The 24725-nt window shown below is 44.0% G+C and overlaps 3 protein-coding genes across 3 annotated transcripts in view; all 3 read left to right on the forward strand.

Annotated features, from left to right (window-relative positions):
* The first annotated feature begins 427 nt into the window (after window positions 1-427).
* On the forward strand, window positions 428-6754 carry adamts1 (ADAM metallopeptidase with thrombospondin type 1 motif, 1). Its single transcript, XM_039793636.1, has 8 exons — window positions 428-1560; window positions 2382-2722; window positions 2848-2980; window positions 3105-3562; window positions 3703-3889; window positions 4122-4300; window positions 4567-4742; window positions 4865-6754. The coding sequence occupies exons 1-8, from the start codon at window positions 936-938 to the stop codon at window positions 5604-5606; spliced, it is 2841 nt and encodes a 946-aa protein (XP_039649570.1). The 5' UTR covers window positions 428-935; the 3' UTR covers window positions 5607-6754.
* A 3865-nt stretch (window positions 6755-10619) lies between these two features.
* Window positions 10620-18456, forward strand: cyyr1 (cysteine/tyrosine-rich 1). The gene is made up of 4 exons (XM_039793637.1): window positions 10620-10704; window positions 14395-14494; window positions 15576-15733; window positions 17759-18456. The coding sequence occupies exons 1-4, from the start codon at window positions 10620-10622 to the stop codon at window positions 17890-17892; spliced, it is 477 nt and encodes a 158-aa protein (XP_039649571.1). The 3' UTR covers window positions 17893-18456.
* Window positions 18457-19108: 652 nt separating this feature from the next.
* The window catches only part of appa (amyloid beta (A4) precursor protein a), a 31814-nt gene continuing 26197 nt past the window's right edge, over window positions 19109-24725 (forward strand). The window contains exon 1 of the mRNA XM_039793814.1: window positions 19109-19315. Coding sequence (XP_039649748.1) covers window positions 19256-19315 — 60 coding nt within the window. The 5' untranslated portion in view covers window positions 19109-19255. The remainder of the gene's footprint in view (window positions 19316-24725) is intronic.

Consider the following 24725-nt stretch of genomic DNA (forward strand, 5'->3'; position numbering starts at 1 on the left):
GCCAGCACGATATGGTTACCATTCCGGACCTGCTGCCATCTACCTTCTCCAGTTGCACTGACACTACAACACTGCTCCACATCAGCTCCACTACTGCCTGTCACCCGGATTTATGTTGGAATGGGCATGAGTTTAATAAGTGGTATGAAGCTCAGTGATGAAGTTAGAAAGTAGAGCACTGCAACAGTACCAGAGTTTGTTTTTGCATTTTGGCCACGCATATCATAAAATGAAATAAAAAAGGGAAATGATCTACAGGCTCTATGCTAGATAATATTAGAATATATTCAGTGATAATATCCGTGGGTTATGGCTGTATATATTTAGCCTATATCTTGTGACAGACAAGCAGAGTTTGAGTAAGAAAACGTTTCTCTGCCCGAAGTTCTCAATCCCCCAAAATGATTGATGGCAACGCTCCAGGTCACTGGTGCGTTTTCGTTGCGCACGGGATTTGGCCCCTCTCAGATCAAAGGGCCCTCAGGAAAGGGGTGGTCCCGAGGCAGGGGCATATATAGGAGGGACCTGCTCTATTCTGACTGCAAGGCAAGAGCAGAGAACAGACTAAACGGGCCAGCAGAGAAAAAAAACCTGCCCCGATCTCAAAGAGAGCTAGAAACTGAGACATCTGCTGATGTTTGGAGAGAAAGAGACCTGTTGGATTTACTACAGAGTTCCAGCTTTTATTTTAATTTAATGAAAGGACTTTTTTTTTGCAACAAGTCAGACCTGCACATAACTTTAACTGAGTTTTGCACTGGATTTGATCCCTTTTTAGATTGTTATTCGTGTGCGTAATTTGGGGGACAGTTTGTGGAAGTTCAAAGACTTGGGGTTTGTAGCTTATAGTGGAAAACCTTTTAAAGGATTTATTTGCTTCCTCCTAGACACTTTATTATCAATTTGTCTTTCCACTTGTCGGATTTCACAGTTATATGATGTGGGGTTTACACGTTTCCATTGGTTTAATCGCCGCTCTGTGCGTCGGCGCAGCGCACAGCGCCTGGGAGGAAAGCACCGTGGTGCCGGTCAGACTAGACCCGGCGGCCCGGTCGGAGAGCGAAACCGAACCGTGGCGGACTCTCTCCGCAGAGGAGAAAGAAAAGGAGGCGGAGATGAGGGAGTACCGGTTGGACGTATTTGGCAAAGAGCTGTTCTTGCAGCTAGAGCCTGACCAGACCTTCTTGGCGCCGGGTTTCGTCTTCCACATTGTGGGGAGCCCTGAGTCCGAACTGACACAGGAACCCAAGAGCGGAGCCGAACCGGGTTGTTTCTTCTCTGGCACTGTGAACAGAGAGGAACACTCTGCCGCTGCGCTCAACCTGTGCCACGGACTCAGGGGCGGATTCTACTTTCAGGGGGAAGAATATTTTATTCAGCCCCTTAACTCGAGTGACTTCATGGGCACTGAGGAGGATGTCCACATGATCCGCCGGAGAGGTCGAGCAGCTCTGGCTGAGGAGGGGAGCGCCAAGTGCGGGGTCAACGAGGACGAGGAGAGGGTGCCAAAGAATCTGGAGAAAGAAGCCAAGCACGGAGCCGCTAACGCAGACCAGACAGGTAAGGCTGCAGAAATGCTGTGCGCATTTTACGCGCTATTCCTCAGTTAATATTAGACTAAATTGAAATTATCCCACCAGCAAACTTAAAGGCGGCCATAGAAAGGGATTGATTTACTCTGTAGAATGAATACAAACAAGCAAATTACTTTTCTTCTATATAATTAACTCACTATAGTGAATATGCAGACCAAACTGCTGTCAGCTGGAGTTGTGCGTGTGTCAGGTTTCACAGCATGCGCAATCGACTCAGCTACCTTTTTTGACAGCGCCGTCTACGCACTACCAGAGATGAGGAAGGGAGGGGAGGAGAGACTGGGTGGGGGGGGGCAAACTTCTCCGGGGAAAGAGGAGGAGGAGTGATGCAGGAAGGGGAGGGGAGCTGCGGGGCCAGAGCCCGGCGGTGCTGAGACGTGTAAACTCGCCTCCTGGTACAACTCGCACCGGCAGACATTTTCCCACAGAAAGGATTTTCTCCCTTCGCATAATTTTCCACCAGAGAAGGTCATTTTCGGAATGCGGACCCTGAGGAGGAGGAGCCGCCGGTGGTGTGAGGCTGAGTCACGGCAGCCAGGCTCCTCCAGGCACATCCGGAACTCTCTTTGGAGCCTCTATTCCTCTGAATAAAATGAGCCTTTGTAGCTGCTATTTAGAACACAGTTTTGCATTGTGCAGGCTGTTTCAGACAAACTAAATAATTTCTATCAAAAAAGAACTCAAAGGTTACAATGCAGTAAAATTTAGACTGAAACCTGATATCTGCTCACATGAGCTGTTAACCTAGTTTGGTCTGACCTCTCTGTGTCTCTTCTCTCCCCTCAGCCCACCACAGAACCAGGCGTTTTGTTTCCACCCCTCGCTACCTGGAGATCATGCTTGTGGCCGACCAGTCCATGGCTGAGTTCCACGGCGCCGGGCTCAAGCCCTACCTACTGACCATCATGGCAGTGGCATCCCGCCTTTATCGCCACCCTACCATCCACAACTCCATCACTCTGGCAGTGGTGAAGCTGCTGGTTGTATACGAGGAGGAGAGAGGCCCTCAGGTGTCCGCTAACGCCGCAATGACTCTGCGCAACTTCTGCCAGTGGCAGCGGCAGCATAACCCACCAAGTGACCGCCACCCGGAGCATTATGACACTGCAGTGCTCTTCACCAGAACGGTAAGTGGGAGAAGAGGAAGTGTGTTAAGACAAAGTATGGATCAGAGACGGGGGAAAAAAAGAGTAAGAGAAGAAGCATTGAATTGTATTCAAACATTCATTTTGCCTTCTGTCTGACTATTTAGGATCTGTGCGGTGCCCACTCTTGTGACACTCTGGGCATGGCAGATGTTGGCACCGTGTGTGACCCTGACAGAAGCTGCTCAATTATTGAGGATGATGGGCTGCAAGCAGCATTTACTGTGGCACATGAGCTGGGTAAGTACAAAAAAAAACATGTTCTTGTGTGTAAAAACACCTTATATAATATAATATATTAATCACACATGCCACTTTTACTAGAGGGACTCAAAGAACTCTTTTTTTCATCTCCGCCCTCCAGGCCATGTCTTCAACATGCCTCACGATGATGCCCAGCTGTGCTCCGGGGTCAACGGTGCCCACTGGAGCGCCCATATGATGGCCTCCACCCTGTCCAACCTGGACCAGCAGCAGCCATGGTCCCCCTGCTCCGCCCTCATGGTCACTACCTTCCTGGACAACGGCCATGGTCAGTGCCTGCTGGATAAACCGGTCAAACCTCAGCCGCTCCCTCAGCCCCTGCCCGGGACGGTCTATGATGCCGACCATCAGTGTCGGCTTACCTTTGGCGAAGACTCCCAACACTGCCCTGATCTGAGTAGCATGTGCGCTGCTCTGTGGTGCACTGTGACCACATCCAATGGTTTGCTGGTGTGCCAGACTAAGAACTTCCCCTGGGCTGATGGAACGGCATGCGGGCATGACAGCTACTGCCTGGCCGGACATTGTCTCACTAAGAGCCAAGCCGCCAAACACCAGGTAAGGACCAGACCCAGTCAAATTCCACTTTTAAAAAAACGCTGCATAATCCAAAAGTAGTTAATATGTTCTACAGCAGAGCATGCAGCTGTAATCCAACACAGTTCAAATTGTAATGCTCATGTCCCCGGTGCTTTTAGACTGCTGTCAATGGTGGCTGGGGAGTGTGGGGTCCCTGGGGCGACTGCTCTCGGACCTGTGGTGGAGGGGTGCAGTATTCCTTTCGTTCCTGTGACAACCCTTTGCCCAAGAACGGGGGCAAGTACTGTGAGGGCAAGAGGATCCAATACCGCTCCTGTAACACGGACACCTGCCCTGACACCAATGGTAAGACATCTTTGTTATCACATACTAAATCTCAGATAAGATTTGACGAAGGTTTGAAACACTGTCTTTCTGTCAAAGTTTATTATATGGAAATAAAATGACTTTGCACCATATACTGTAGTTGTTCTCAGGAAGAAGTCATGTTTTGATGTACCTTGCACATTGGTGTGAAAGTTAGCATGCGGGTCAGCCTGAACAAGAAGTAAATCTGACCCCTCTGTTTCTTTCTCAGGCCTGTCATTCCGCGAGGAACAGTGCCTGGCCCACAACGACATGTCAGCCCAAGTGTCTCTGGGTTCAGGCGAGGGTGTCGAGTGGGTGCCCAAGTATGCTGGAGTTTCACCCAAAGACCGCTGCAAGCTGGTGTGCCGAGCCAAGGGGACTGGATACTTCTTTGTCCTGAAACCTAAGGTGAGAGTTGTTAAATGCTGATTATTTTTTCAGTTTTAGAATGGTGTTTTCAGGGTCTTAGTTTATCTCATAATAGTCATTTTACTTGTGCAGACCTGCAAGTTGAAGGATAAGCTATTGTAATTTCTCTCAGCCCCTAGGCTGCTGCCTTGCTGGGGTGAAATATTTTTTTTGTGGTACTTTCTACCTTTTGACTCAGACTCTTATGTAACAGTTTTACTAGAGATCTCTCTAAAGTTCCATTTGTGTCTCTCTGCTGCCCCCAGGTGGCTGATGGCACACCCTGCAGCCCCGACTCCACCTCAGTTTGTGTTCAAGGCCAGTGTGTCAAGGCTGGATGTGATCGCGTCATCGGCTCTAACCAGCGCTTTGATAAGTGCGGTGTGTGTGGTGGAGACGGCTCTACCTGCAAGAAAGTGTCTGGTTCTCTGGAGCGTGCCAGGTAAATATCTAGCAGCCTTTTTCTCATACACGACATAATGTCTTATAATATACACTGAAACATCATAGCATGTCAACATAATTGTTATGGCTAAGTCTGACCTCTGTCTGTTTCTGTTGCAGGCCTGGTTACCAGGATGTTGTAACCATCCCTGCTGGTGCCACCCACCTTGATGTTAAGCAGCGTGCCCCAGGCAATGGTCGTCCTGATAACAGCTACTTGGCAGTGCGTCGCCAGGATGGAAGCTATCTGTTAAATGGCGAATACAAGCTGATGACCATGGAGACCGACATCACCTTGCAAGGGGCACTCTTGCGATACAGTGGCTCCTCCGCCACCCTGGAGCGCCTCCGGAGCTTCGCCCCACTCCCCGAGCCCCTCACCATCCAGGTGCTGTCTGTGGGGGAAGCCCCGAGGCCCCGGGTTAAGTACAGCTACTTTGCCCCGAGACCCAACAGTGCTGCGTCGGTCTCCAACATCAATGGAGGCCGCCGCCAGTCCATCAATGCCATCAGAGAGGTGGGTGGAGCCGAGTGGACCCTGAGGGAGTGGGGTCCGTGCTCCCAGACCTGTGGAGTAGGTATGCAGCAGAGAGAGGTGGTATGTCTAGATCCCCATGGTCGTCCCTCCAGAGATTGCCCGGAGGAGCTGCGCCCCTTGGCCTCACGGTCGTGCGCCACCCAGTCCTGTCCCTCCTGGCTTCTCGGAGAATGGTCGGTATGCTCAAAGACCTGCGGCCGAGGCTTCCGCAAACGCCCACTGCGCTGCGTCGGCCACGATGGGCGCGCACTAACCCATGACAGCTGTGACCCCAAAGACCGGCCGCGACCCCTGCTGGAACTGTGTAATCAGAGTGCCTGTTAAGGACTGCTCCCACAACCTAACCTCCTTTTCATACCCGCAGCTTTCAGGAAGACATCAGATAGAAACTCTGACCTTCACTGCCTCCTCTTTCCCACGGGCAACCTAAAGAGGCCGATGAATGTTTACTTCCAGAGCGAGAGTGGTTTTCATGGGTTCCAGGTAGTCTAACAGTCCCACAACGGCTCCACAATGACTACAACAATAAAGTCCCATTTTTACCCATTCCCTCCATCCATGTTGGGGCCAGACGTTGGTCCACAGTGGCCCTGCCTCCTAGTTGAAGCAATAAAGACTGATTACGGCTTGCTGCCTGTCTGGCCTCAGCGCAGCAGTGGCACATTTTGCTTCCCCTTAGGGGGAAGAAAGCATGGACATTCCTGATTTCCTAAAGGAGCATGCTGCTTACTGTGCCAATGTCATGCTTTTGTGTGTGCGTGAGTGTGAGACTGTATGTGTGTTTTAATGCATGTATATGATGTTTGTCCAAGCTGGGCTGGACGGACACATAAGGGTTGGGGTGGGGGAGGTTATTGCAGAGTATATAAAGAAACAAATGAAAAAAAATAGCTGATATTGTACTTACTCACCCCATCAGGTATGGAAAATAAGATAGCTAATAGTCATAGTGTATATGTTCAAACTTGCCAGTTTATTTATCACAAACCTGTGGCACTTCATCTTTGTTTTTGCCAGCGGCACATTGTAACACCCAGTTGTCTCTAAATGCCTCAGTACGCTGTACTTTGTCCTTTAGCCATATCTTGCCCTACACAGCCTTCAATGAGGGAACTCCTAATGGACCAAAGAGGAGTGTCTGTGTGAGTATGTGTGTGCATGTGTGTGTGTGTGTGCGTGTGTGGAGACCTAAAGAGGGACTTGTCTCCTGCTACTACTTCATAAGTAAGTCTCTCCTGCCTTCTGCGAAGGCACCTTGTTTTTTTCTATCAAGTCTTTTCCTTTTGTACAGAATATCCAAACATTATTTATTTTTGTACAGCCTATAATCATGTGGCTTTTTAAAATATTATTTTTATTTGTTATTGAGATCACAGAAGGGAGTAGAATATATAGAGTATTTATACAGTGTTATATATATATATATATATTTGGTCCTAGGTTCATGAATAAAGTATCACATGACTTGTGAAGCTAATGTCTCAAGAGTGGTTTGTCTGTTTGGTGCACTACACATTCTTTATTCAAATACACCAAGTACTACCTGTTACAGCAGAGATGGAAGAAACCTTTCACCAGCTGTTGAGCTCTTCTCATTGGTAAGCCGGCCAACCGTAACAGTCAGTACGTGAACAAGGCTGCTAAATATCAGTTTCACTAATCTACATTCACATCCTAGCTCACTGATATTTGCCACCAGAGAGAGGTACCCAATTTATCATAAAGAGCTAACCGACCCTTACCCTAACCTAACTACCTAACCCTAATTCTAACCTAACCTTAAAACCAAGGATTAGCCTTCAAATGGCCAAAATATCCTCACAATGCATTAATGTCCACACTGGTTTAAACGTTGGTCCCCACAAAGATTGCAATAAACGCCCATATACACAGACTTAATAAATGAGGGATTCTGATTGATTTCTATAATCCCGGTGAGCTTTAGGGGCCGCTGTTTGACAGCCTTAGTCCTTACACTTAATATAGTTTTGGAGTGATGGGGTGTACCTACCCAAAATGTGATTGCATGTATTGTAATTCAGGTTTTGTCCACTAGATGGGAGTATTTCAGCATCTCATCAAATTTGGATACCCCATCCCTCCACATTGCAGGAAAAGGACAGTCTAGTCATCCATGGCTTAAACTGCTAGAGCGAAAAAATGAACTAATCATCTTTTTAGGGGCCCCAGGTCTGGGGCTATGGGGTAGTTGCAAAAATTTCCCTGGTTTGTAATTAGGCCTTGAGTCTTAAATTGACTTTAAAAGCTATATGGTGGCCTGCTAATATGTCTTATGTCCATAATAAGCTACATGTTAGCCTGAGATACTTAATAACCTCATGCTGCTGTTTCTTCCATCTCTAAAATTGCTCTAATCAAATCTAGACTAATACACATTTTTTGGTGTATGGCAAGCTACAATAAGTGGGTTATTTTCAGTGATGAATCCATGAAAGGAATTTCATTTGAATACTGTCTCTACTTTCTAGACTGATGAAGCAGAAATTACCGTTTGAAGGTCAGTGATGTATTTTTGCCTCAGCGCATACGAATTTTGATTGCATCCCTACCTTCTTGTCTGTTTTTTCTTTCCTAGCTTGAATTTTCTGTGGTCAAGCAGCTCCTCTGAACTTTCTGAACCCCAGCCGGGACCAGAAAATACCTAGACCAAAAGCCTGTGTGGCACTTCCTGTTGGGCCCCGAGGAAGATGATCTCCAGCCTTTTTCGGCTCCCACTGCTGCACAAAGGAAATCATTATCCCGTAATTATGGATGGTTAAGAAGAAGATTGGCCATCTCTGTAATCTGCATAATAGCATAATATGTCAGCAGACTCTGTAAGCCTAAACAACAGGCGTAGGCAAGGATGTCCCCTGCATGTTTTTTTTCTGACTTTGCGATTGACAAAGAAAAACACACAATCGTCATCCATAATGTGTACGCCTGGAATGAAACTTGTGCCTACTTTTTACCAGCTTGTTTTTTTTCGTGTCTCAGCGTCACATCATTACAGCTTAAAAGAAACATCTGGAAGGCATTATGAATCACCACTGCTCAATGTGGGTGGCATTTCCGAGAACTAAATTATCTTCATCTTTTTGCCACCCTTGGCTGCCCATAAAAGTTTGTTTAAATCATGGCAAACGTTAACCAGTTTTCAAAACTTCAAAATAAACAGCATTCATATTTATGAACATAAATCCATTATGGCCAAAAGCTTCATCAGGTCTGTAAAAACAAATATGGTTGAACCCAGGTCCGGCCCTAGACTTTTGGGGGCCCTAAGCAGGATTTGGTTTGGGGACTCTCCACATTGTAACGTGTTGCCACTGCACTTGGCACTAAACCAACTTGTGTATTGTAAATATTAGTTTAAGCACTCATAATGTACAAATACGCATTTAAAGACTAATGTGGGACCTATTAGCCGCAACGCTATCTTTAAATAGACCGGCTCTGTTATGAGCTCTATTGTGGGACATTTCAAGCGCTCTTGGGGGCCCTCTGGTAGCCACGGGGCCCTAAGCAGCCGCTTACTTCGCTTGAGGGTCGGGCCAGTAATCTTGAACGTGTAATGTGATAAGGATTTTGTCAGGTGTAAGTCCTTGGTCTAATGCAAGGGTGTCAAACTCATTTTAGTTCATTGGCCACATACAGCCTAATTTGATCTAAAGTTGGCTGAACCAATACAACCAGTGCATGGTAACAGTGTCCCTTTCTTTTTAGTGTAAAGGGGCTCTCGATGAATCCATTTACAAAACAGATGATGAACAGCCTGCTATATCTTAAGAAAAAACGTGCAATTTCAACAATATGTCTTAGTTTTTAACTGCATTCTGGTCAGGATGGAAAAGGAAATTAGTGTGATAGTGGCACCGGACATTATATTCCTTGAGCAGTGGAAGGTTCTGGAAACACACCAAGCATACTGAAGAAGTAGCCTATGTCCATTTTCCATCGGCGGCTCATGCTTCATGAGCAGTAGCCTATGCCTGACAGTGTAGCCTGTATGTAAGCATGTATAATCTATAATATGATCTATAATAGCATATATCCAGCATGGGGCCTGCTACTATTATTTGGACAGTGCAACCCCCAGTGTAAAAAAAAAAATTAGAATTAATAACTTCTTTGGGTCGGTTTGGACCCTTTGACCGACTGGTTCTGGCCCTAGGGCCATATGTTTGACACCCCTGGTCTAATGAGTCTGTTTAGTGTTTTTGACATTACACCTCTGTGTTGCAGACGTGTTAATTTGATGTAGTCTTCACGTTACCCCATCCCCAACAGTGACACAATGGCTCCAGGAACCTAACAAGAAAGTGGGGCGTCACGTGTTGTTTTTGTTCCTGTAATTCGTACCTTGTCGTCACCTTTTACAGCCTGGTGGTCACACACACACGTGTTGAGCGGCATGCTGTGCCACCTTGGCCTCATTATAGTCTGATTCCTCTTTCACGGTCGAGGTCGTGATGTGACGACAGCATGTGAAGCTCGCGCACACCGCGCACATAAGTAGACACCCATTCACCGGCGGCGGCTCTCCTCTGGCTGCGGCAAGCTTGGCAAACATAACTAGAACATGACCGGAAAACAGGTAATTCTGCCTTCAAAATAAAAGCACAAACGAACGCAGCAGCCATTAAATATGACTTTAACTAAATACTACGGTTTGTACGGTACTGTGACCACTTCTGCACATATTAACGCTATAAACTTTTAACCTACTAAATATATTTTTTAAATGTTTATAATCATTCATTTGACAAAGCATGTTAGAAAAGTATCAATTTATTTGAGTTATTTAAAAAATAATGTAGGCCTACACCGCCATATCAATTAGAGTCTTACTTTGAAAATATCAACCAGTTTTTTTCATATTGTGGCTGACTTCATACTGCTCTCTCCCTCTCGTTCTCTCCTCTCTCTCTCTCTCTCTCTCTCTCTCTCTCTCTCTCCCTCCTCAGTATAATGGTGTAAACTCAACAGGGTAATTTGAGCAAACTGGGAGCGTCGGGGGAGGGGAGGGGAGTGGAGTTGAATAAAAACCTCAGCAGTCAGTCAGAGGTGTGGGAAACATACGGAACAGCCAAAGAAAAGACGCGCACACGCGGACGAACAAACGGAGCTTAACTTTTAAGGGGAAATATTAAAGGAACCCAAAGTCATAACGAGCAGTCGGCTGCTGTCTTTAGGAGTGGGTGGGGGGGCACAATAATGCTCACGAAAGAGTCAAATAGGTGACTGGAAAGAAGCGCTTTTTGTCATCTTCTGCCATTGATTAAGAAAATAAAAAGCAGCCCGGAAAGTGGGCGCAGGCACGGGGAGAGAAGGGTCATGGAAAACCCCTGGAGGAGGAGGAGGACGCAGGCGGTCAGATGGAAGTTGCTGAGGAACTCGCTGCTGCTTTGTTTATTCACCGGTGAGTTTCGGGTCAATCCTTTTAAATACTCTTCTTCCCGCTTTTTAAGCAGCCACATGACCATATATTGTACCGTTTCTATATGTTTTTATTAATGATGTGACTCCTCCAGACTCAGATGGGCTGCTGCGGTGCTGGCAAAGTCAAGAAAATCCTTCAGTGATGATGTTATAATATAGAGATTTTATTCCGATCCCATTTTTGGGAACCTCCACTTTAGCTGCGTTTTCCTCCAAACTAAACACACACCAAACAGGAAAACTGGTGGAAACTTTTTAAAACTGAGTCAAGCCTGCGGTACAGTGCTGTGAAGGGGGTTAGGGGAGAGGACTTGTGTGTGTGTGTGTGTGTGTGTGTGTGTGTGTGGGGGGGTAAGGGACATTGACTCTCAGTGTGTGGAAAGACAGGAGCCAGGACCTCCGTGGACCACCCATACAGAGCCAGCAGTCTGCTGGTGGGACCTCTTGTAGGCCTTTTACATGGAGATATCAATGTTTTTCTGCAGGGATGTAGTGTTAAATCTAAAATGGTAGGTTGGCTGTGGCCTCCATCATAAAGGAAACAGCCATCAAAACTTGCTTTGATCAGAAAAAACACTTTCTGTCTTAAAAGTGCCCAAAAAAACCTTTGTAGTGCACCGTGAAATTGTGTTTTAGACTTATTTGCAGAATAAACGCGTACACACTCCGTTTTTCTCCACTGCATCCCCACTTTATATAACGCTGTGCAAGTTATTTGAGAAAAGCATCCTTCTGTAGTAATTAAAAGGCAACACTTGTTTACCTGTATGTGAATCCAAGCCTGTATAAGCCTCCAGGCACACATCATTTGAGTGTGAGCGATTGCTGAGAGAAAGCAGATCTTTAGCAAAAACACACACACACACACACACACACACACACCTGCAGATAGCTTGTTTTCTTTGCAGTGTCCATTTGAAGTGCACGCTCTGGATTGTTAATTACTGCCAACCTTCCACACGACAGTGAAAAACCTAAAAATTGCAGCTCACATGGAGAGAAACCTTCAGATGAAAAAGGCTCGTGTCTTGGCAGCAGGTTGAGACGAGTACATAGTGAGGCACAGCTGTGTGTACAATGCTTTTGAACATGGAGGCTTTGGCAGAGCAGGAGAGTGGTGGTGGTGGGGTGGGGGGGGGAGGGGGGGCTAATGAACTACATTAATCACACACCCGCACAAAAGCATGTAATAGATCCTGCAAATGTCACGTCTGCCCGTGGCAGGAATAAAGATGTAAAATTATCATGCTGGATCATGAATCTGTGCAGAAATGCTAAATGCTAGCTCTTATATCATCTTTAATTTAACCCCACACGTCAGTCATACTGCATCCCATTCTAATGACCTCCCACTCAAAGTAATTAATTCAGATGCTGGATCACTGTGGCTCACATCCTGTGTCCATCGTGCACAGATTTGACATTTTCTGTATCTTGGCACAGTTTGAGAGTAACCCACATCAACTCCTGAACAGATCTCTGTGTTACCGTTAAAGGTCCCATTACATGGTGCTCAGTGGTCCCCTAATACTGTATCTGAAGTCTCTTTCCCGAAATTCAGCCTTGGTGCAGAATTACAGCCACTAGAGCCAGTCCCACAATGGCTTTCCTTAAGATGTGCCATTTCTGTGTCTGTAGCTATTGAGGAGGAGAGAGGGGGGGCAAGGTGGAGGGTGGGGGTGTGGCCTTGACCAACTGCCACTTTGCTCGTTTGAAAGCCATGATGTCTCTCTCTCATGGGTGGGCTAAATTCTAAATTCTCCTATAAACCCCTGTTAATAATAGATGTGTACCCACTCGATCGTTCTCTGGGACATGTTTTCTGATCGAATGTGTTTGTAGCTTGAAACAAGCTAGCGCGGACCTCGTTCTCGTATACAGTTGGCTGCCGTCTTGGGAGCTACTGTCTTTCTAAACTATCTTTTTAATAAACTCCGTACACTCACAATGTTCTCAATGCTTCGGTTAACATTTAGGGACCCTCATTATGCTACCGTTGAAGTTTGGTGATAATTTGAGCCTTTTTAGTGGTATAAATAGCAATTTGTTTTTACTTTTCCCGTGTCAGCTAATCAGCGGTCTGCGACAGCTTGTTTAAAGCTACAAACACATTCGTTAAGCAAGAAAACTTATCCCAGAGAACGATCGAGTGGGTACACATCTGTTATTAACCCCTAGGTTCGTTTTGCGCCGGAATTGTCCTTTAAATCAGATTGAAATTATGTGATGATCTTTCAGAAATCTTCTAGAATCAAGTCTTTATCTCGGTTATTTTCATTATTGATTAATCTGAGAAGCTGGACCCAGTGAATGTTTGTCATTTTTGCTTGACAAATGACTCGCATGACATATCGGCAAATCGTTGCAGCTCAAAACTATATTTCTGATCTGTCTACTGACACTATCTTGCACTATGATACCATTGCACCTTTCTGCATTTTTTTCCACACCGCTCCTTTAAACATGCTACAACATAACTAAACTAAACCAAATCTATCTATCTAAGGTTTCTCCAAATACTGTCCTAGATAGGCTACTCAAGATATCCTCCTGACAAAACAAACCAACCAACAAATGTGTGAACGCTTTTACAAAAAAATACAGAAAAATAGGACTGAACCCATTTTTCAGCTATTTATGCCATTACATTCCAAAAAGATAACTAAACGATGGTCCAAACTCATCAGTAATGTGCTAATTTTCCCGGCTGTGTCAGAGACTTGTCTGTCAGACTCAGCCAGTTTGCAGCCTACAGGGTTTGAGTCGGCTGTTCAGCCATGTGGGCTGATTTGCTGCCTCCGTCAGCATGGACATGGGGAAATAAATCATGCATGCCTCTGTGTGAGTGAAACGCTGCATAGCCGTTACATGGCAACGGTTGATTGTTGCCATGTAACTTATCGTATACTTTATTTTAGTTTATTCTTTTGTCTTTCTATTTATTATGCTTTATTTTATCACCATTTTATTGGACTTTGTTTTAATTTTTGCTGTGAGGCATTAACTGTGTTTTGAAATGTGCTTTACAAATAGAAAAGAAAAAAAAATCACAAAGAATAAAACACATCATTTAAACATCGATAATACAGGCTAGCAGGTGTGGCGGGGTTTATTAGAACACAACAAAAAACAAACAAAAAGTCCCTGTGTGAGTTAATTGCAGAGATCTTTTTTTAATTCTTATTTCCCCAGATGCTCCACAGGTATTGATTGCTCTTTTTTTTTTTTTTCAACCGACTTGCTTCTCCGGGTCTCTGAACGCATAATAAATTGACTTTTAAAACTGTCTTTGAAGAAATAAATAGAGGCTGCTGGTTGAGGTTGTGTGCTTTGAGGTGTAAGTTCATGAAAGGTTTCATTATAGTTGTTTTTTCATCTAAGGAGAGGTTAAACAAAATTCCCATATGACAAGACCATAATTGTTTCTTTAAAGACGGTTCTTTTCTTGCTTTATGGCGCTGTCCTTTCTGTTTTTTATTCCACCAGCACTCAGGGAATTGCTGGTGATTTCTGGTGTAACATTCTGCATTAGCAGCTTTTAAAGTGTGTGTGTGTGTGTGTGTGTGTGTGTGTGTGTGTGTGTGTGTGTGTGTGTGTGTGTGTGTGTGTGTGTGTGTGTGTGTGTGTGTGTGTGTGTGTGTGTGTGTGTGTGTGTGTGTGTGTGTTGCAGGCGGCACTAAAGCCGAGTGTGAAGGCTGTATAGAGTATTGCTGCGATGGATCGCCGCCTTTCTGCTGCTCCTACTACGCCTACGTGGGGGACGTCCTCTCGTAAGTTAACGCACAGACACGACAAGCAAAATAAGCCCTGTCAACCGCCTTTAGGTTTGGTAGAGTTCTGGCAGTACGGTTCAAATGAGCGAGAACAGCAGCTGTCTTTTAACAAGCCAGAAGCCCCTTCAGAGGATCTGACCTTTGACTTCAGTTTGCCCTGATTCAGCTCAGCTGCTTTAACACTCTCACCTAGTTCTCAGACTTCTCTTTCCTTTAAGTTAAAGTTTGTATTTGGGCTGTTTTTTAAAGATTATTTTTGGGGGTTTTTATTGGATAGGACAGCTGAAGACAGGAAAGGAGGGAGAGAGGGGAGTGACATGCAGCAAAGGGCCGCGGGTCGGAATCGAACCCTGGGCCCCTGCGGGTAGGACCAAGCCTTAGTACATGGGGCGCATGCTGAACAAGGTGACCTACCACGATCGCCCCAATTAATTGAATTTGGATTGCTATTTCAGGCTCCTAACTATCACAACAACAATGTAATGGAGAATAACAATTATTTTGCACATCGCGTTTTGCAAGTACTCTCGTATTTTGAGAAAAGAGTTCAAATGGCAACAATGATTAATGGGAAATGTCACAGTTCAAGTTTGTTTATCTGTTTCGCTGTTTTTGAAGTTCAGTTAATGCAACATCTTTCCAAAAAGCCTATGAGTAACCGTGTGCTGATTCTGACATGCTGACTAACGCTGGCTATGAAGACGTAACCGACCTCGTAATGACGAGTGTTTAATATATTTAAAAGTGCCAATTAACAGACGCCTCTGCAGTGAACACACACGCACGCACACACACCTTGAGAGAGGTACTGCTGTCGAAGCGAAAAGACTTCACACAGCTGAGTTAGAGCCATCAGATGCTCTAGTCCGTCTCCATGGCAGCAACTCAGAAGTATTGGTAGCATGTCAGTTTAAGACAGCTGCCTCCTCTCACACTTGGGTGGCTGTGTGTGTGTGTGTGTGTGTGTGTGTGTGTGTGTGTGTGTGTGTGTGTGTGTGTGTGTGTGTGTGTGTGTGTGTGTGTGTGTGTGTGTGTGTGTGTGTGTGTGTGTGTGTGTGTGTGTGTGTGTGGTTTCCAGGGGCACTGCCATCTCTTCGTTTTCGTTGTGTGTTGTTTCTGATGGGGCGGTGGCGGCCTTGTTCCTGTGCGTGTGTATGTGCATGAAGAACGGGCGGGGCGCGAGGGTCGGCGTGTTCAGCACCTCCTACATCAACACTGTGACCCAGGGCTACCCAGGTGAGTCTAACATTTATATACACCCCCCCCACACACACACACACACACACACACACACACACACACACACACATTTAAAGGAGATAGATGAGGCAAAAGGATTTTTCACAACAATTTATTACTGATCTATTAAGAATTATAAATGATTTCTTACCATTGTTTTTAAAAGCACCGAGCATTTATTATTTGCTAATAAAGAAATAATTACAACTTATAACCCTTTAAAATACAAATTATCAGAAAGTAGTGCCAACATGTCGATCACATAAAGAACATACACCCAAAAGATTTTTTCATAAAAAAACTCACTGATCAGTGGTCTATTAAGCATGACTAATTTACTTAATAATAATAATAAAGCATTAGTGACAACTTATAAACCTTTTTTTATTTTTTTTTATATAAAGTATGACTTATTAGAAAGTGATACCAACTTATCTAGAACAGACACTTTTAAAGGATGCACTCAAACCAAATATTATTTCACAATAAGAGTTGTCCTTCATTATTATTATTTCAGATGTATTCAGATTGTATGTTTTTAATAATTTATTTCTTAGTAAAGCATTAGTCACAACTTATAAACTTATTAAAAAAAAGTGGCACCAATTTATTACACACACTTTTAAAGGACATACACCGGATGATAACTTCTTACTGATGTTTAAAGTATTACTAACTGATGAATATATCTATAATGCAATAGTACCAACTTCATATAGTATGATTAATCAGACAGTGGTTTCAACTGATTTATCAGTGTCTACATGATGATTAACTACAATCTACACACAGTGGTCCATTCTGCCACAGTGACGGCTCATCTCCTTTCCTCTGCATGGCGACCCGATATGAAAAGAAAAAAGCAGAATAGGTGTACTGTGTTACAGGCTCCACCTTGTACCAGTAACACAAAGACAGAGAGCTGATTCTTTCAGAAGGGAAAGGCTTTAGACTTAACCATGAGCTCTTTTCAAGCAATTTACGCTCCTAAAAACACCCACATCACCTGTAAGCATGATTTTCTTTTTCCTCCACTCTGGTCTTCATGTCTGTTACACCCTGTTCCTGCTTGAAAGGGAGCAAACCGGTCGACAATGTTCCCACATCGTAGGTACATTGGTCTGTACTCGGTGACACTCCAGGAATATGCTGCTTTTTCTGGGGCTCATCATTTATTAATCATGTTTCATTCTCCTCTGTGTATCGCCTTCATGCTACGCTGGACCGCCACTCTTTCCTTTGCCCTGCAGCTCTGATCATGTTTTATTAACCTGTTGCTCAAACACACAGAGCCATGCAATATGAATGCATATGTATGTAGCCACAGTGATTATGCATTATTTTCTGTCTTGACAAAGAATGTGAGATGCTGTTGTTTTCCTGTGCCACTGCCACACAGCTTTCACAGAGTTAATCTAACATATGATTTTAATTGACGTGGCGATTGTAGTGCCTATATTATTCACTAGTTAATTAATTAATTAATATTGATGTTATAGTGGCATAAAGATATAAAAAATGAAGTTGCTTTTTTCCATCTTGCTAGGTATCATTCTGAGCTTCGCAACAGTGTTATAGACATTTTAAAGTAAAGCTCCTCCTTTAACATGTTCGACTGTGAATTATTAATACTAATAGTGTCATAAATGCGAGGTTTTGCTGATGCAACCCTTTGGTTTGGAGTGGGGCTTGACTAACTCCATTCATCTTTTATTTCATCATTGCTGCTTTGATGTTTCAGTGAATAATGTTCCCCTGCTGAGACAGATGTATTGTGGTCAACAAAAGGACTTTTTGCCTCCATATTTCTTTTCTTTTTCTTTTTTTTTTGTTATCTTCCTCAGGTTTAGTCAAAGTTCTTTCCTCCAGAGAGTGCAGTTTCTTGGTTTAACCACTAGAGGGTGCAACTGCCCCATCAAACTCCTTGTATAATGGGGACACATGAAGTTTGTTATTATAGGGGAACTAAATGCTTTTGACCTACCTGCTGAACTTTGTGTATTTTCTCTTTCTTGAACTCAGGTCCTCCACCTCCATACAACTATGACTACGAAATGTACCCTTCCTCGCTGAACCCCCCGCCTTACACCCCAACTCAGCCTCGACCGGCCAACTACTCCCCACCTCCTCCATACCCTGGCTGCACCCGCAAGTGAATCCCTGCAGCACAGATCATCTCCCAGCCAGCTCAAGAGAAACTGGCATGGCCTGGTTATACATCTCTGGTCTCTAAAGACAATTTAACGGGCCCACAAACATTTCCACATTTAAAAAATAAAAAAGGGGCTGCCCAGTGCAATATTGTTCAGCAGGCCATAATTACCAGCTATGTGCCTGCGAGTTGTAAATGTCACTGCATTTCTGCTGGAGTCTGGACCAAATAGTGGGGAAATGAATACTAATTTAACACAATGTTGGTCAGAACACCCCACATTCTGATAGACTTAAGTATTAGCAGCGCTGCTAGCCTGCAGCTGGTACTTTTCCCCCGTTAATAACCAATATCCTTATCCGTCCCCGGCTGTGCACATCAAAGGCACAGCACCGCTTTGAAGAAGGTGAAGACCACTTTTGTCAGCATGGAGGGAAACTTCACATCACTGAAGAAGTAAAGTCTTTCTAGACTCTTCTTTTATGGAAAGTTACCTATTTAAAAAAATGAACTTGATTTATGTCAGAGACTCGAGGTGGAAGTTGATGATTAAAGCTTTTTAAAACAAGTCAGGTCTGGACCTGTCATGTGTAGACACAAAGACTTGAACATAATGCATTATACTGACTTTAATGGCAACTTGAATGGACTGGGTTGTGGTAATGAACTGGTTTTATTGCCTTACTTGAAACAATGAGAGGGTGAAAACTTGCAATTTGTTTTGCATTTGCGAGATTCTTAAATTGTGAAGCATTCATGATATGAATTGCAGTTGTAGACTAATTCAGGTTTGTAGGTTAATTGAAAGTGATTTGACCTCACTGCTATGACTATGAATGATGGAAGGGATTTAACTGTAATAGGGTGTCAGGTAAATGATTTTAAGTGTTTCTTTGCTGTTTTAGTAGTTGTAAATTAAAGATGTGATTAAAACGTTTTTAAAGTATGAACAATGACAGCGTCCATTTCTTCATATGAATGATCAATAATGTGCGCATGTGTGGGCAATGGGTGTTGTGCGTAAAAACGGGAATAAAATGTGTGCACGTGCGTCACTGTGTGTGTGTGTGTGTGTGTGTGTGTGTGTGTGTGTGTGTGTGTGTGTGTGTGTGTGTGTGTGTGTGTGTGTGTGTGTGTGTGTGTGTGTGTGTGTGTGTGTGTGTGTGTGTGTGTGTGTGTGTGTGTGTGTGTGTGTCACTCCGCTGCGGTCAGGTGATCAGGCGCTGAGCAGCTGTGCAGTCTCGGTATCGCTCACTATCAGACAACGGGAGTCACCGGCGCCGAACACACTCAGTTTTTCTCCCGACGCAAACGTTAAACCGTTCGGTGAAACGCTGCCTTTAGGAGCGTCGTGTCAGCGAAACGACATGGGGGACCGAGTAGCTTTACTGCTGCTGGCTGTAGCGGCTTCGGCTCTTGCTGCCGAGGTAAGAAAATCCGTTTTTTTGTAGTATTTCCACCATATTGTTGCTGTCAGCTGCATCAAGTTAGCTAGCGTTAGCTACAGCTAGACCGGAAGTTAGACGCTCGTACTTTAAGAGCTAAAGCTTAGAATATGTTTGAAGGGGGAGCGAGGGAGAGGTTATAAACTAGGCAATTAGCTAACATTTTATCAAATTAAGTAACTAAAAGATTCAAGGATAATTTATTGTCATTTTACAACAAATGGTTGCACAACAAAATGTAGTCCAAGCTCCTTGAGTCTTATTTCATCCATTTTATTTCCCTGCGACCTGACATTAGCCAGGAGTACCTAGTGGAATAACCCTAGGTCCTAGCTGGGTTAGCTTAGCTAGCTACTTCACTGTATTAAAACAACGGCAGAGCTTTTGCATATTGTTTTATGTTGAAGATTGTAACCGGTAGTCTTGTGTAAAAGTCTAGCTAGCTTGACCCCGATTGTGAATGCGTTGGTATTCGTGAACCAAAGACCACTCAGGGTCGTACAACACCACGTAAACATTTAGATATTGTGTTAGTATTTTGTTTTATTTGTAATTAACCTCCCGAGACATAGCTAGCCAAACAACGCGTATTTATTTTACACTGTTCCGATGCTCCGCAATGTCTTTTTCTCAGGCAAATTGTCCCTTTAAGCCTGTGGTTGTGTGGTAACTGATTTGTTGAGACTTCGTGACAATGGAGAGAATGCCCGTCACCATTGATTTTAAAGATGAACCCCAAATGTTTCCTTTTTCCTTTGTGTAAAACCGAGAAGGAAGTTGCTTTTCGCTTATTTTAAACGCTACAAACAAGTTGGGTTTGTCAACACATTGTGTAGCCTCGACAATACTGCGCAAGTGGTTCTGAGCGGTGCTGTTATACAACGTCATTTCGGGTTTATTGAATCTCATTTAAACTCCTTACGGGGAAAACATTAAAATCATCTTGTCTCGTTTTCCACATCCCCAGAGCACATTTTAAGGGAGTGGGCGTGTTTTGGGAATGGAAATAAATCAGTGAGACGTCTTTGTCTCGCAATGAAGAGTTGACGCCAGATTCTGGCTTAAATAAAGCAAATGAACCCGTGGGGATAACAGTAACCTCGGAAAACAAACATTTTGAACGCTCTCCCTCCTATTTCAGTCAGAGGGTAGAGAATAGAGAAGTAAGATGGCGGCGGTGCACTGCAGCATTTATCGAGGGTCGGGAAACTGGGAAGCCAACAGGAGCTTTGACTATCATTGTTGCCTCTAGAGCTCTTTTCGAACACATCGTAGAGTTTGTGGTGATAATCGGCCCATTGAAAATATAAGGTGTTCGTTAATAATGTCTTTACAGTGGACCCAGTTTCACACAATCCCTGCTCATCCATTGTTCAAGCGTCTTTGCCAAGTATATCACTCTGAATATACACTGCAAAAACATCTATTTTTAACACGTCATTTACTTGGTCTTGGCACTGAATCAAAATCATCAATTTTCAGAGCCCATCGATTTGTTGAAACGTCATGATTTCAGTTGTGTAATAGCCCCTTTTCCAATGTTTGTTTCTGGAAAACACCCACAAACGTATACCTAGGGATTTCCCAACTAAGATTATTTTTTTTTCCATGAGGGATTTTAACACTTAATCCTGTGATGTGAATATACAGCATGTCCTTGGTGTGAGAGAAATTACACATTCCTGTAACTCCCAGCAGCCACATGAACAATAAATCTGTTAGGCCCACTTGTAGTAGATCGATGGTGCCAAACAATGGCTCTTATAGCCTACTCTATTTAGGCCACTTGTTTTTGCCGTCTTTGCGATTTCAGGTCAGCTTTGAAGTTCTTTTTTCTTCGGAGTAATCAGGTGAAATGTGGCAGCCAACCCTCATTGTTTCCTGCACGTAGCCTATAATCAGTGGACTTGGAATGAATAGTTTGGGCTGCTCATCAAGCAAAGCAATGGCTTTGGGTGTAATCCATTGCTTAGCTTACTTAAAAAGGCCTGTATTTACATTATACATATCAAAGGCAGTAGTGCTGAAATGAGATAGAAGAAGTTGTTTAAAATGTTCAGCAATATTATAAGCAAGATTAAATCAGACTTGAAAATGAGATGTTGCAAGTTTTTGATCTTGTTAGGGCTTGTTTATAGCCTTCCTGACCGCCCATATATATATATATATATATATATATATATATATATATATATATATATATATATATATATATATATATATATATATATATATATATATATATATACACACATACACACACACACACACACACACACACACTGCTCTAGGAAGCCCGCTGTGTGGAGCGTGGGAGTTGGATGCCAGCCTTTGTGTATTTGTGAATCCTTGGGAAATGGCTCTTGGATGGGTGCAGGCAGTCTGTTTGTGTGCATACTGCAGTCTTTCAGCCTGGGGCGGACCAGCCCTCTCCCCTTATTAGTGAGTTTAATGCCATTATGCCTGTTGGCGCTGCCAGTGTTTCTCTCTGGCACCTTCTCTGCTGCTCACGCAGAAAATCTGCCTGACACTAATATATCTTCTGTTGCTTTCCATCTCCTTATTTTACTTTCTATTGTTCACACGGTCTCCTGCGTCTACTTCAGTTTGTAATTTACATTTAGCAGAGAATGAGCTTGAACGTTGTGCTTAATCCAGGGCTTCCAGTATACTTGTACATAGTAAAAGTGCTGTGACAGTTTTTACACGTCAGAAACCGGTTAATCAAAATGCAACATGTCTTAATGGGTATGTTGAAATTAGGTCAACTGAGGCTTATGTCAGTTTCTCAATATCTGGATATTTTGTTCTGATTGTTGACTGACCTGGTAACGGAGAAGCCTTTGCTCTGATTGCGACAGACTGACACCCAAAACCTGATGTTTGCCATGTCGTTTCCTACTATCAAACTCCATAGTGGTTGCTCTGGACATACGTTTTGAGCTGAAACGATTGGTAAATTAATTGTTAAAATTGATTAGTTGCTTGACAGAAAATCAACAGCACTATTTGGATAATCAATTTAAAGACTTCTATTTTAGTAAATTGAATATTTTTTGGTTTGGGGCTTGATGATGTAATGATTTATATTTTTAAATGGAAAAACAAAAAACTATAATGATATTAATCGTTATAAAAAATTCTTGTTCAGCACACATTGTCCATCTTGGTTGTGTCAACAGCAATGACACCGCCGCGCTCCCAATTAATGCCTCCCCGTATCCCCCTCTGTCTGTCCTGGAGAAAAGAATTCCTGACCTTTTTGATATTGTTGTTTCTGTCGGTCCCTGGAAACGGGGAGGACGCTGATGCGCTTGTCTTTTGGAGGCGCATGTAACCAAGTTTCCCCGTTCGTGAACATTGAAGATGGGGTTACTTGTTATTCTTTGCTTCCTCCTGTGTTATGCATTTTGTTTTTAGTCTCATTTTTGTCATCCTCACACAGTCCCGAGTCTTCTTTGTGTGTTCATACTGAAAGGTAGCATCCCCCCTTTCAAAGCATGGTAGGAATCTGGTAGTGCTGATTTCAGTGGTAACAGGCCAGTGTGCAGCTCAAAGGCCTGCTTTGTGCAGTGCAACCTGGCCTCTGAATGAGATACTGTGGATAAATGCCAGAAGGTTTGATTAGATCCAGCAAGTATCTGATAGCATATACAGTAAGAAGCTGGCTTTCCTCGCTTGTTACACTTTCTGATTAGCAGTGAAGGTCTGGATGAAGATTTCTCTCTCTTCTTCGTCTTGCTCACCTCTTCCGTTTTACGGTCTTATAACTTGCGCTAATAGGTCAAACATGTAACCATCCTCGCCTTATTGCCGGGTAGTCCTCAGGGAACACTCCATTATCCCTCCCACTTCGCATCTTAGAGTGAATCTCCCACCAGACAGCGCCATTCATCACCACTTGGCTGTTATTTCCATCTGTAAATATCAGCAGTGCGCCACAAAGACGCACTCTTCATTCCACTGCTGCTGAGTAAGCAGCTGTTGGTACAGAATCTGAATAATAAGCCGAGAAACAAGTCGGCCTGACCTGCGCAATTACTCAGCGGCAGCACCGAGTACGTTCAAGCTGAACGCCCACAGTATTCATACACACACATCCTCCACCTGGAAACCATGTGCCTGCCATTTCTTGTTAGGGCATCAATGCCTTCATAGCCACAACTCCATAAGTGCCATGTGTCCCAGTCAAGGCTATGATGTGCTGTACATGTTTGTGACTGACCTTCCACTGAGATATGACCTACAGTATGCTGTAATAATCTGACCAAGGCCAATACAATCAAGTTTTAATCTTGGATTTGGTCACACAGACATACCATTATCAGAGTGTGACGGATGAGTCGGTACATAATGTAAGTGTGTACGTGTCGATTTACTCCCCTGTGACTAACGAATGGTGCTGCAATCAGTATAAGATGATGTATTGCTTCACATGTATGTCGTCGTTGCACATCTTGTACCCACCCGCCTAGCACTTGGAGGTGTTTTGACTTAATGGTGCAGCCGATCCAACAGGCTGCTTGCGTCCTCTCTGTTGGATCCCAGAGTGGAGGTGTAATGAACCAAAGAAATGCCAGGTCAAATCAAAGCTTTCAGTTATAAGTGAGCAGGCCAGCAGAGGTCCCGCCCCCACTTTTGTGCCTGGGAATTTGACATTTATTTTGGGTCATGCTGATATGAAATGGCTCCACAAAGTCAGTCAGTCTAGAGATAACTCTGAGTGGCATACAGCACATTTGGTACCTCTGTTCCTTTTTAAAAAAAGAAAGTAAATTCATCTCTATGAAAGTCCTGGTAATATAGTAGCATACGGTATAGTCACAACATCCCTAGGTTCAATTTGCAAGGAGACCTTTGTTGCATGTCTGCTACTTCTCCCCCCGTTTCCTACCTGCCTATCAAATGACAAGGCTAAAATACCCCCCAAAATGAAATGTGTCTGGACAGGATTTACAAATGAGCTAGGCCTATGTCCTGTCCACTACAAAATGTCGTCGTCATTTTTCAATACGATCAGTGCCCACAGTGTCCTAACTTTAAGGGGGCTTTCGCACCTGCCTTATTTAGTTCGGTTGAATCGCAGTAGAGTTTGTTTTCGCCCTCGGTGCGGTTCGTTTGGGCAGGTGGGAATGCAGCAGTCAGTCTCACTCGGATGCGCACCGAAAGCGGACCAAATAAGCATAGGCTACTCTTCCAATCAAACTCTGGAGCGGTTCGTTTGTGGTGAGAACGTGATTCGACCTTGAACCGCACCTACTACCGTATGTGTACACCGCAAGTGTGAGCTGCGTGGTCAGCTGTAGTCAGGTGTGCTTTGCAGTCTGCGACGTGGCAGAAGATGCAAACTGTAGCAGCTTGCAGCGTTTCTCTCACAGACTGCGGTCAATTT

Source organism: Perca fluviatilis, chromosome 24, assembly GCF_010015445.1.
Source record: "Perca fluviatilis chromosome 24, GENO_Pfluv_1.0, whole genome shotgun sequence".
Lineage (NCBI taxonomy): Eukaryota > Metazoa > Chordata > Actinopteri > Perciformes > Percidae > Perca > Perca fluviatilis.

What these genes read in the sequence shown, in the direction of transcription:
- adamts1 (XM_039793636.1), top strand. Translation starts at nt 936, where the DNA reads ATGATGTGGGGTTTACACGTTTCCATTGGTTTAATCGCCGCTCTGTGC. An exon ending in CGCTAACGCAGACCAGACAG is followed by an intron (nt 1,561 to 2,381) that starts GTAAGGCTGCAG and finishes CTCTCCCCTCAG; the next exon opens with CCCACCACAGAACCAGGCGT. An exon ending in TCTTTGTCCTGAAACCTAAG is followed by an intron (nt 4,301 to 4,566) that starts GTGAGAGTTGTT and finishes TGCTGCCCCCAG; the next exon opens with GTGGCTGATGGCACACCCTG.
- cyyr1 (XM_039793637.1), top strand. Translation starts at nt 10,620, where the DNA reads ATGGAAAACCCCTGGAGGAGGAGGAGGACGCAGGCGGTCAGATGGAAG. An exon ending in TACGTGGGGGACGTCCTCTC is followed by an intron (nt 14,495 to 15,575) that starts GTAAGTTAACGC and finishes TGTGGTTTCCAG; the next exon opens with GGGCACTGCCATCTCTTCGT. An exon ending in TGTGACCCAGGGCTACCCAG is followed by an intron (nt 15,734 to 17,758) that starts GTGAGTCTAACA and finishes TCTTGAACTCAG; the next exon opens with GTCCTCCACCTCCATACAAC.